The following is a 12,125-nucleotide window of genomic DNA, read 5'->3' on the forward strand; positions in this document are numbered from 1 at the left end:
GCGAGGCATGGACATTTATGGTGTCCTGCTCCTCACATAAGCTTTCACAGAGCTGCTCTCTGTTTGCAGAGAGCTCTTGACAGGATACAGGACAACTCAGAACCAAAGCTGAAAGGATGACACAGGTTCCCAGAAGGTGCCAGCTGCCTCCACAGCAGGCATGTGAGGAAGCTCTGTGCAAGGGCATGAGGCACAGCAAACACTCGAGGTCTGACTCTACTTTATTTGTCTGGGAGGGCCCAAGGATGAAAGGGCACAAAATGGGCCTGGGGCAGAGGAACAGAAATTGAGCCAGGTGCCCTGACCCCCCAGAAGCATGTTGCACTACTTGGGCGAGTGGAGCAATAGCACAGTCTGTCTGTCTGGGAAGATGTATTTTGGGAAGACCCCATCCTTGACTGCTCTCAGGTACCTTTGTTCATTGCTGTCCCTTCCTTCCTAGAAGAGTTTCATGCAACAGAAGAGATTTGTTTTTGCTCTTCATGTTCACCTTCTGTGTCACCCATGAGTGGCTGCCTCTTCTTCAGCTCCCGGTGGTACTTGGCCATAAGGGAGGCATAGATGCAACCATAAGCAGCTGCCACCACCATCATGATGCAAACAATGCCGCAAACCACCCCTGCAATGATCACAGTGCCAATAGCCCGGCGCACGCTCACAGGCCTATATCGCTGTTTCTGAGGGCATCCCACACTGGGCTCCACTTCTGTTTCTGGGCCCGATTTAGATTTGGAAGGAGCTGGGCTTCCTTTAGTGCAGGGTGGGCCAGTATTGTCCAGCACGGTAGAGCTGTTCTCATCGTCCAGCTGGGAGCAGTAGTTAAACATCTCCATGGGCACCATTCGCATATCCTTCCCTTTCAGCTCCTTGGGCAGGGTACATGCCAGCTGGTCAATTTTCCCACCTGTCCCAATAAAGATAACAGGAGTGAACCACAGCTTCATCCTGATACAGTGACAGCAGAGCTAGATCCTCAGCTGGGGTAAGTTCCTACGACTCCATTCACCTCTGCTAAGTATTTGCCCTACAGAAGTCAGGCATAGCAGCATTAGGATTATCAAGTGGGGAACTGCTTTATTATAGCAGTGGGGCCATAAAATCCAATCCCTCATGTGTGAATGCATTGCTGAGGAGGAGAGTATTCAAGAGAGCCTGCCAGCTCCTCAGTGCTTGTCAAAGGTGGAGGGAGGGAGTAACGGCTGCGCTTCCATGCACAAGGCAGGAGGGGCACACGTGGTATCCTTTAAAATGATTGTTTTGCCTAACTTGGAGACATGTTGCATGCCTTAGCCCTCCATAGCTGGAACAGCTTCAACCATGGCAGCTGGCTGGTATGCTTCTGCCTAGGTTGGATTTGACAGTAGAGCTCATGGTGCGTGATATTTGCATAGACATCTTTTAGGCCAAGACATGAAAGCCCTCTGAAACCATCTATTAAGTCAGCCTCATACTGTTTAGTGAGTTATGTAAGTGTCAATAGAACCATTTTAGAAAAGGAGAAGTTAAAGCAAAAAGATGGGACCAGGCTGTATCTATCTTCTCAAAATAACAACACACAGTCCTTATCTTCTAACAACTAATTCATCTCCCCTCTGTGAAAATAGTGACAGATGTTGAAACAAATGCTTGAGCGAGTTTGGGCAATTTCTTTGGAAGGGGAAAAAAAGCAAGATTCATGCCGTGTGCTTTCCATCGACTCTGTTATATGGGAGTCAAGAAAGAAAACAAACCGGAAAAAAACCCACCAAGACGAAAGTGGCACTCGTATGCTTGTTTGATTCTGCTCACACAAATGCATATTTCAGACTGCAGTGTAGCCATAGGCGTAGATAATCTCTTTGCAGCATGGCTGTGATCAGCAGGGATGTGACAGCTGACTGTTGCTATCCGCATGATTTGAGATCCTTTCCTACTCATTGGCTCCAGTGACAGAAGGTCAAGCCTTCAATCATCATTCCTGTAAAATGTGCCATCTTTCTTTGAGTTGCAGCTCCTGAAAACGTGTCATCCCATCGGCGTTCCTACTAAGTGATACATACCTTTCCAGCCTTCTGTATTTCAAGGAAAAACTGGAAATAGAAACTTGTCAAAAACTGCTTGGTTTGAAATTACAAGTTTAGAGCCAGTCTGACTTGGGGCCTGGCTTGTTAATTTGAGCTTTAGTTTGTGTTTGCCAATATTAATTGCAGTATTTTCCTAAGTGGCACAGTTTCCTATGGTTCTTTTGTTGAAAGCAAACCTGGTGCTTTACAGCCAAATCTGGCTTTTAGTTCTCCTGTCTTAAGAAAGAGAACGGGACGGTTATTTTCAAGCGTGAAAAGCATTTCTTCTCCTTAGGCAGAAAGGGTAAGGGGAACTCATAATCCTAAAAATTTTGATGTTCTTTCCTCTCCCAAGAAAAAAAAGTAATCTTTTAGATTAGAAACAAAACAAGGAAATAGGAGTTCTGGGGCTGCAGAGGACTCCTCAGCCTGGCAGTGTTCCTCTATGAAGGTGTGGTGGCACTAAACTGTTTCTTAGCATTGCAGCACGGTCCTCATGCTCCTTGACTAAGATCTGGCATCCAGGTCAGCCTGACCTGCCAGATGTATCTGCTCGTGTTTCTTCCCCGCCTGCCTCTGTCTGCCTTTCCATGGAAGACCAGCACTTCTGCACTTGGCTCCCGCTGCGCGAGCACCTACCTCTGTAGGAGAACCACTCCATCCAGTGCTTGAAGTCTCGGAGGTTGCAGTCGCATTCCCAGGGGTTATCCCCAACTTGGAGGTGCTGCAGGCTGGTTAGCGGTTCGAAGGTCACCCTGTCCAGGCTCTGCAGGCGATTGGACCTGAGAGAGAGGGAGCGGAGAGCAGGCAGGTCGTCAAAGATGCCCGAGGGTATCTGGGCCAGGCCGTTGATGGAGAGATCCAGCTGGCGCAGCAGGGCTGTGTGTTGTAGCAGGTCCTTGTCCAAGGCCCTGATGCTGTTGTTCCTCAGCTGGAGCTCCGTGAGGTTCCCCAGATCACTGAAGATGTTCTGAGGGAGCTGGTCCAAGAAGTTGTTCGATAGATCCAGCCTCTGTAGGGCAGACAGGTTGGAAAACACTGCTCCTGGCAGGGTGCTGAGTTTGTTGTTGAGGAAGAGGAAGGTCCTGGTGTTTGTGGGGATGTCTGAGGGGATGGAAGAGAGGCCCAGGCCACTACAGTCCACTTCCAGGTTGCCACTGTTACACTTGCAGGAGGAAGGACAAGCAAAGAAGGACTCGGCAGCACACAGCGACAGCCAACAGCCAAGCACTGGTAGGTGAAAAGCAGGGGAGAGAGAGTGCATGTGTTAGAGCAGTGCTGTCCCATCCTCACCCGTCACCACCTTGAGCACAGCGATGGCTACAATGGGATCCTCACAGCGGGACTCTTCGCCGCAATGCCCTGCAGTGCCATGAGCTTCCTCACAGCTACATCTCTTTGCTGCTGGCCTGCACCCTGCCAGCATGACTTTCCTCTTAGCCTTTTTTTTCATGAGCAAGCAAGTAAATAGTCTTCCAGTTTCACAAGGAAGTTAAAACAGTGCATCCCAGAGGACTTTGCTGCCAGATACTAGAGCACTGGAACCTGTCAGAGGAGAATGGAGCAGAACGTGGTGGGAGGTGTCACCTCTGATAAAGGACAGCTATTTCTAAACAGTCAGGGTTGAAAGAGAAAGGACTGGTATATATTTAAGAAGCTCTATTTTTTCAGAAATAGACATGTTAGTGGAAAGCTTTTAAGAAAAATGAAACCAAAACAACCTACATCTCATTTGTGCTCCTAGTCTTTGTGATGGATCAGACTCAGGTCTAAGTTAGCCTCTAAATCAGGGTATCGTTTGCTTTCCATATCCACAGTGTGTTGCATGGGCCTTGTGGCAGGAGACTTTTCTATTAAGTAGGTACCATTACAAAGGGATGAACAAGAAAGCTGTTAAAAAGTAACAAAGAGCCCCTAAGCCACTGGACATCTAGTACTTGTCATTGCTCTCAAAATAGTTTCTGCATCCCACAGCAATAGACCCACAAGTATCTCCTCTGACCAAAATTGCCCGTAGCAATGGAGACCAGGAAAAAAATTGCAGGTTGGTAGTTGAAGAAAGGGGTGTTAGGAAAAGGGTTAGCACACATCCCCTTTCTCCTGCAGTGTCTCAAAGGTAAAGTCAGGCAATCCACAAACCAGCATTTTTTAGAGCACTGTTGTGGATCACCATTGAAGACATGGCTCCACATCCTGTAAGTGGCGTCAGGGCACTAGTTACCAACCCTCCCTGGGAGCCAGTGGCTTTTAAAACTCTCATTTCTGTGACAAAGAAGCATCAGCAACAGCAAAGCAAGCTTTGTGCTGCCTGTCATTAGAGGAGTGGGAGTTATGTTTAAGCAGACAATGTAAAACATTTGCATCCTTCATCCTAATTCCTTTTGTGGAATTGAGATTAGTTTCTTCAATGTGGGAAGCAAATTCAGCTCCCTCGCTGTTTTTTAAGGTGACAAGTTTGAGCATTTGACTAAAACTGAAGCAGGTTTGTCTGTGCATCATGGCCTGTGCTCTCCCTTTCTCACTTTTCTTCAGAGAAGGCAGTCACTTGGGGTTGGTAAAGTCTTTTTAGGGGTGAATGGTAGCTAAAGTGGATACATTTATTGTCTCGCCATTCTCTTCTGGACTGGAAAACAGATTCTTCTGTCCTGCTTTTTTCCAAAGAACCAACAAGCAGGTGGTTTGTTTCTTAGCCCCAAAGGAATTGTGAAATTGCCGTAGAAGAGGGAGCTGGTGGAGACCCAGGCTCTGGAGATGCTCTGCCTGGAACAGCTCTGCAGTCAGCCATGCTCTTCCTCTCTTCCCTCGCACCACTCTCTCCAGAGTTTAGTCTGACCCATAGCCCATTTTTTTATATCAATTTGGCTTCTGTCAGCGATGCTGCCTTCATACTCGAAACCTGTCATCCTGCATAGGCCTGTCTGGTGTTCCCAGTGATCCTTGTGAGAATTGGCAAATTTGTGGACTGGTAGCCTAAGGAGAACTACACAGTTTGGATCCTAAGCTATATAACTTTATTAAGGACCAAGGGATAAGTGTTCAGAGAGAACGTCTCAGCTCTTTTTTATTTCATCAATCTTTCACAGTTCCTTCACAATTTTTGTTTTTGTCCTACAGTTAAAATCTCAGGTGTACATCAGTCCAGGCTGTGCTAATCTGTGTGCGCTTTTAATGATAATCGTGGATCCTTACAGTGAAATACAAGAGAGAGATTCACTCTGAGCACCTCTGTGCTTTCTTGTCATTCAAAGGTCGGGATCCACAGTGGAGATTGCCTTGAAAAGAGATCATAGCTTGTGGACTAGCGCAGTGCAGCTACTGTCTGTCTGTCTGATATTTAATTCCATTCAGAATACATTGCGCTCTTGTTGTAGGGAGAGAATTAAAAGAATGGGAGCTAGAGTGGGGAAGGGAGAGAGCCATGAGTCACTCAAGTAACCCCATCTTTTCCTGGATGCTTAACAAAGGTACAGTATTAATAACAGATTGACAGCTGTGATGATGAGATAACACTTAGCTGCTTTGTACACCGCGAAAGGCAAGAGCAGACCGTGTGTAATGCTATACAGGTGGCATTCTGTTCAGGGCTTATCTCTCAAAATGCCTACCCACCACTGGCTCCAACTGGGTGGCTGTGGGGTTCCACCAGTATGTATGCTGGCAGTGACTGGTAGGAACGAAGTCTCAGGCAGCTGGCTGTGGTTATGTTCAGGAGCTGGATTTATGCCAAGTTTCTGCAGCCATGTAAGATCTGCCAAAAAACGTCTTGTTGTTACCCATATATTGCTTTGTGCTCTTGGAAATATTTTACTAAAAATCATAGAGAGGAGAAGGTCTGATTTTATTTTCAGTCCCCGTAAGAGGTGCATTCATTAGGATGTGAGCTGAGACCAAGGAATTCATTGCACAGGTTAGGATGTAGCTCTACAGGGAAGAGAGGCAGGGAAAGCAATAGGCAGACCTTGAAGCTGTCTTCCAGCCCTACAGAAGGATGAATAGTATCTGTTTTTGTGTTAGGGGAAGATGAAGTTACTTTGAGGGGTGTTTGGTGACTCTAGTAGGTGGCAGAAAGCTGATCCAGGTATATCAGATTAAGTCAAGACTCAGTAGCATTCATTATAAATAATTTATACAGCAGTCTAGTCTGTGAGAGTGGATTACAAAGATGCCTGTTTTCTGGAGAAGGAAATAATTCCCCCAGCTCCTTACAGTGGCAGCCCCAAATTTGATCGGGGGGCAGGAACAAGGGAAACCACAGACCTGCTCGGTGCCTGGGCATGCAGTAGTGATGGACACTCTCCAAGTGCTCCCTTTCCTCTGCTGTGGTCCCCAGATGCTTCTCTGAAGTGCAGGTACATTCCCTGAAGCCCCACATTGCCCCGGCAATCTCTACTCTGCACTCAGGGATACAGCAGCAGATGCCTCGGTCCACTGGGAAGACGCACAGGCTGAACTTTTAACAATTAACTTTACAAGAGATCTTCTTTATTTACTCCTTGATTGTCACTACATGTGGCAGTGCCCAGTAGGAGAATTCTGCATTCACATCTTGCATTCCCTTCTGAAATCTGTCAGGACTTCTGCTGTGAAGAGCTGGGAGCCTTTCTCAGCAACCTATGTATAAACCCCAACCATAGAGAGGAGTCTGCAGCTTACAGGATGCCGATCTGAGAAATGTTCAGGGTGGATCTTTGTGCGGTGGTATCTGTCTCGCTGTTTGTCACCTGCCAGGCCCACTGGAATTCGGAAGCAATCACACTGGCTGTCCCACTTTAAGCCCATCTTCAGCTTTAGAGTCTCATTCTCCCTCCCAGCTAGCCTGGCCTCTAAAGGAATCAGGAATTAGTTCAAACATCTCCATTCTTAGCTGTCCCTCTCCCCTATTCTTAACCCTGATGCGACCTATTTTCTTTCCACTCCCTTGACAAACAGGATTATCGTACTTAGTACCTGAGTAGGCATTACTTACGACAAGCCTCTTGCCACCTCATGAGGAACCTGCTCCTCCACCGGTGGCCAGCAGTTGTAGGCAGCATTATTGTCTTCTCCAGCGTGTCTTCACATCCACCAGCCAGCCTGGCACACAGCCCCAAAGGGAAGAGGAATGACCTTGTAGTCTGCCTGCCGGGTCCTGGAGGGGGAAGAGCGAAGCAGAGCGGGTGAGATTCAGCTCCCTGGGTTAGCAGGACGCAGAGCTGGGCTCAGTGTTGTCCTTTTCCCCTCCCCAACTAGAGTTTTGCCTTCGAGACGTCAGCTCCGTTTTGGAGTGAGGGGTGGAGGATGTTTCGGGAGGCGCAGCATGACAAAGGCACATCGTTAATTCACTTTGAACCTCTCACCTAAGTGCCGCAGAGATGAGCCTGTGCTCGAGTAGCCTGCTATGGTAGCTACATTAGCCTCACGGCCAAGGTTAACCCGATGAATTGCTGAGGTGGCCCTGCCAGAGCAGCAGGCTCCAGCTCATTCCCCCTCGCCTCCACGCAGGCTGGTACCACCTGTGCACCCTCTCCCTGACGCACGGCTCGGGCTCACTGAGGTCTGGGCACCAGCGGCTGCCAAGCTGCTTCTCCCCGCCCTGTGTTCCCTACCAGCGCTTCCCTTCTGTTTCAAGGTAAAATGGATGTGGTGGCTAGAGCGGGGCTGAGCCGAGCACAGCTTCAGCTTGGGGATTTCACACTGCAGCAACTGCAGGGGCTGAAGAGCGAGCGAGCCTCGGAGGAGAAGGGAGGACCTGGGGCGGGGGAGACTGAGTGGGAGTGTTGAAAAGAGAGGAATTACATCTTAATTAGAAGAAGGAAAAATGCTCAGTCTAATTAGAAACCCAAAGACCATAAACTCTCCCCTGACGATAAGTGACTGACAACAGGTTCCAACTTCCCTCCCGCTTACCTTTTGGATACAGGCAAGCAGGAGAAGGGGAAACACCAGGGACCCTCCTGTCCCCCTGCTTCCTCTCTGATGTGCCACCCACAGTTGCAGCAGCAGTTAGATGGACACATTTCAACCAGCGTACAGAAATAAACCATCCTCCATCCCCTCTGAGGGGCTCTGACAATATCTACAGCTGTTATTTTAGCTGGGCGCTGCGCTCCCACCGGGACACTCTCCCCACACACGTGCCAGCAGCTTCCCCTCCCCCAGGCTCCCATGACTGATTTATTTTATATGGGAATGTAAACCACCAGGAAATATTTAAATTAGCAACTCAATGAGAAAGATGAGCAGGTTCAGTGCCTGGACTAGTACATTTTGCAAGGCTATTTAGATCATTTACCCAAATGCCAATGCACCAAATAGATGAATACCCTTCAGGGCACTGAAACCAATCCAACCTTCACCCGCTGCAGCCCCCCCGTCCCCAAACCGAGCTGGAGCCCTTTCCCTGCAGTCCCTGCTGAAGGAGAAGCCACAACAAATAGCTGTCCCCATTCGGTGCTTGCACTTGCCCTGGCTGAGGAGGAGACTTTCAGCCTCCCCCATATCAATGTCTCCGTCCTAAATGCCACCCCCTGAAGCTCCTGTCCCCGCCTGTCGGTATCAACAAGGAGGATGAAAAGCCGCAAGCACTTACCTGGAGGGGCTCTGCCCGCAGCCACTTCCACCTGACTCCCCAGGCACTGCCCAATTACAGCCTCTTCCTTCCCTCTCCCTCCTTGACTTTCACTCCCCAGCAGCAGGCTTTCCGTGTGCTCTATTTAACTCCCTACAGCACAGGAATGAATGGCAGAGTTAAGCTGACAGACACAGAGCCTTATCTGCTTGCTGGATAGCAGGAGTCGATCAGCTCCAAATCCCTTTGCCGAACGATCGCGTCCTCGCTCTCAGCATCAGGGGCTGCCTGCCACGCTCTGTCTTTCCCTCTTCCCCACCTTCACTCCATCTAACTTTGTCAGGGTTATAGATAGCTCTGTTCCTTGCGCTCTTGCCTTTTGGCTCTGTTTTGTAACACCCCATCTGTATCAGCTGGCTTGGCTCCAAGCAGGGGGGCTAAGCTTTTTTTAAAAAAAAAAAACAAAAAACAAAAAAACAAAAAAAAAAACCCCGCAAAAACCAACCAGCTTCCTTGGGTGCTTCATGACACAGCTTCCCTCTGCGGTCGCCCCTCAGCCCAGGCCCCCATTCAGGCCATGGGCTGGTGTCCCCCCCATCCTTCTTGCTGCGCTGTGCAATTCAGCCACACCATCTCCAGGCAACTGGGGGGCTGGAGCAGGACCAGCATACCGGGGCGCGAGGACGGTGATGGGGTCGGGGTTTCTACCCGTAGCTCCTTCTGCTCTGGCAGGGAAAGTCCAGCTCATGCACTGGTTTCTGGTACCTCACGGGCGCCTCTTCCTCTCAGGCAGCGCCAAGGCTCAAGCACAGAGCACAGGGTGGGAGGAGCAGCCGTGTATAAATAAGCCCTTTCCCTATGTTTAGAATTTATTACAGTGCATAGCGATTAACACCTGTTCAGGCTTTAATGCTGTCTCCTGCGCTGCAACACGCACAAAGATGGAGGCGCCTTGATAAACCCAAGATTATTTTAAAAGCATGTCACATAAACACAACACTCCCAGCCCCACAGATAGCAGCCACCCTTTGTGCACTCGTACACATGTTTCTAAGACTTAAAAGCAGCTATCTTCATGTATGTATGCAGATACAGTCGCCAATCTAGCTTACATGTACAAGTGTGTGCACAGAGTTGGGCTCGCACATGTACCCGGAACTCTTCCGTGACCCATATTTATCGACATCCATGTCTTGCACAAAACTGCCTGCTTCTCCAAGCATAACATATGCTCAAGTGGCAGAGCAGTAAATTTGGAATAGGTAGAGGTTCCTGACTGCTGAAGTGCAAGGGGCAATGAGCTTCTGCATTTATACCTTGAAGTAGTATGTTTATGGAGAAATTTTGATTCCAAGGATCCAGAGAAACCCAGTTTGTCCCACACATCTATTGCCCATAAGCACGTTAGACCCTTAGTGATTAATATTCTGCGGCCAGGAGAGAGCAAGGAGGCAGAGAGGATTTTTGAGAGTTTCTTTGTTAAAGGTTTTCTCTGACTTGTCTTGAATTCTGACGTAATTAGCTGTTTTGCTGTGGCCCAAGAGATGCCTTCTGTTCTGCAGAGCACCAGGCCAGCTGCGCTCACTGCCAGTGCAGCACTGGGAACCCTTTAGTCCTGGGGCAGCTAGCACCTGCCCACACCTCAAGGCTCTCCAGAGCACCACAAATCTGTCTGTCTGCTTTCAGCCTGACAGCCAGGGACTTTTCCAGCAGCAAGGACTCTGCCAGACCTAGGAGTATCCCCATACACCCCCAGCCCAAGAGGAGAGGCACCGTGCCATGCGTTCAGAACTGGGTTTGGGCGCTCCAGGGTGATCTGCATTGCTGGAGCTCGGAATGCTCTGAAGTCACCCAAGGGCCCCACAAACCAGGCATTAGTCTTTCTTCCAGGCTTACTGGATGGTTCCTTCTCCCTGGAGCAACATGTCATCTGAATGCCCTGTGATCCATGGGACACGGTGTCCAGAGCTTTCTTCCACATGCTTCGAGTTGAATCTCTTTTCCAGATTCTGGAGAAATTAAGAGAGTAGCCTGTGGGGGTGATGGTGGCCTTTTCTTCTTGCCGTTTGATATAGGACAGTAAAAGGCAACTTTTCCAGTTTCAGCTCAAAGCAACAGAATGAAATCATTAATTTCTGGCCCATGGGCTCCAGTGGCCAAAAATACACTAAGCTGAAGTGCCACTTGGACATTTGGCCTGCTGTCAGACTCTAGAGGACTCTCTAATGAGGATTCCCCTAATTAGCTTGAACAGGGAACTTTACTGCTGGGGGCGAGGGGTGTTCTGAGGAGATTGTAATGACTCTGCAGCACTTGCCAGGGCATAAAAGCTACAGCAGGCACTATCACTGTCTTGTGCTTCCCTTCTCCCTGCCCAGACACCAGTAAGGTTTGCAGTATCACTGTAAAGCCTTAGCTTCCATAAGTCAGGTCCTAAGGAACACACTGTGAGGGTGGGAAGGGTTTCAGTTTACTGCATCCACATACTGTTTTAGTAACACTTCCAAATTCTGTGGCACCTTCTATCCAAAGCTTTCCATCTGCTTTACCGATGGCTCTGACCATGGTTGTAGGTGGTGGTGTTATTTTGTATTTAATGAGCCCCAGAAGTAAGGCTGAGGTTGTAGCCAGTAGTGCCGCTGCTCTAGGCAGGTGGATAAAATCCCATTTTCCAGACAGGGACACTGAGGCTAGAAAGACAGGTGACTGTGTCACTAGGATAAGTCGCAGCCAGAAACAGAGCCCAGCAACCTCTGTCTCTGATTATCTCTCCTAGTCCTTTGCAATAACCCTTGGATCATGGCTGAGGGATCAGACTCCGTTAACAGCCTGGCTTACGAGCACTGGCAGGGCATGTGGGTGACCTATATTACAAAAGGGTGGGTGACAGAGGCTGCACAGATGCCAGCAATAAATTATCAGGAGATACATGCAGACATACATCCCTCCCCCACATTCTCCTTGCCAAGTGATGGCAAAGCCCCTTTCCCTTTTCCAGTGCTGAATTGCTTTAGCCTTATCAGAAAAGCAGCAGGGTGAGAGAGGGCATGGAGGACACTTTAAGGAGATTATAATTTTTTTCCTCCCCTTTCCTTGTTGCTTTTAGCATTCCTGTTTATTACCATCACCCAAAATGTAGGGGTACAGTGGTACCCCAGAGCCCAGTGATTAAAACATGTTGTTCTATGTTTGTTCCTTCATCAGCCCTGGGGGGAGAAGAGTTACTACACAGAGGGCAGGGAGACACCGCAGCCATGGGATCTGGTGACAGCAACTGCAAGTTCATGAAGTAACCTGGCTGATGAGTCCTAGTGGGGAATCGTGCTCCTGACAGTACCACAAGTGGGTTTAGATGGCATGGAGATGATGCCCATTCTTGGTCCCCCAACAGACCTAGGTCAGTTGAGCAAATTATTGACCACAAGAGGTCTCAGTGGCAGCTCCTAATTTGTTGTTTATTTGGGCTGCAGAAGCACCCAGAGGTGGCAGCCAAGCTCAGCAGGCACGTAGAAACATACAGTCGGTATCGACGCCCC

At 48.9% G+C, this 12,125-nt stretch overlaps 1 protein-coding gene across 1 annotated transcript in view; it reads right to left on the bottom strand.

The window, feature by feature from the left end:
* Nucleotides 1-203: 203 nt before the first annotated feature.
* LRTM2 (leucine-rich repeats and transmembrane domains 2) overlaps nt 204-12,125 on the bottom strand; it is a 19,513-nt gene continuing 7,591 nt past the window's right edge. Inside the window, exons 2-4 of the mRNA XM_010286037.1 lie at nt 7,009-7,170; nt 2,682-3,272; nt 204-904 (exon numbers count right to left, since the gene is read on the bottom strand). Coding sequence (XP_010284339.1) covers nt 450-904; nt 2,682-3,272; nt 7,009-7,075 — 1,113 coding nt within the window. The 5' untranslated portion in view covers nt 7,076-7,170 and the 3' untranslated portion in view covers nt 204-449. The remainder of the gene's footprint in view (nt 905-2,681; nt 3,273-7,008; nt 7,171-12,125) is intronic.

The sequence above is a fragment of the Phaethon lepturus genome, unplaced genomic scaffold (assembly GCF_000687285.1).
Source record: "Phaethon lepturus isolate BGI_N335 unplaced genomic scaffold, ASM68728v1 scaffold28344, whole genome shotgun sequence".
NCBI classification, from domain to species: domain Eukaryota; kingdom Metazoa; phylum Chordata; class Aves; order Phaethontiformes; family Phaethontidae; genus Phaethon; species Phaethon lepturus.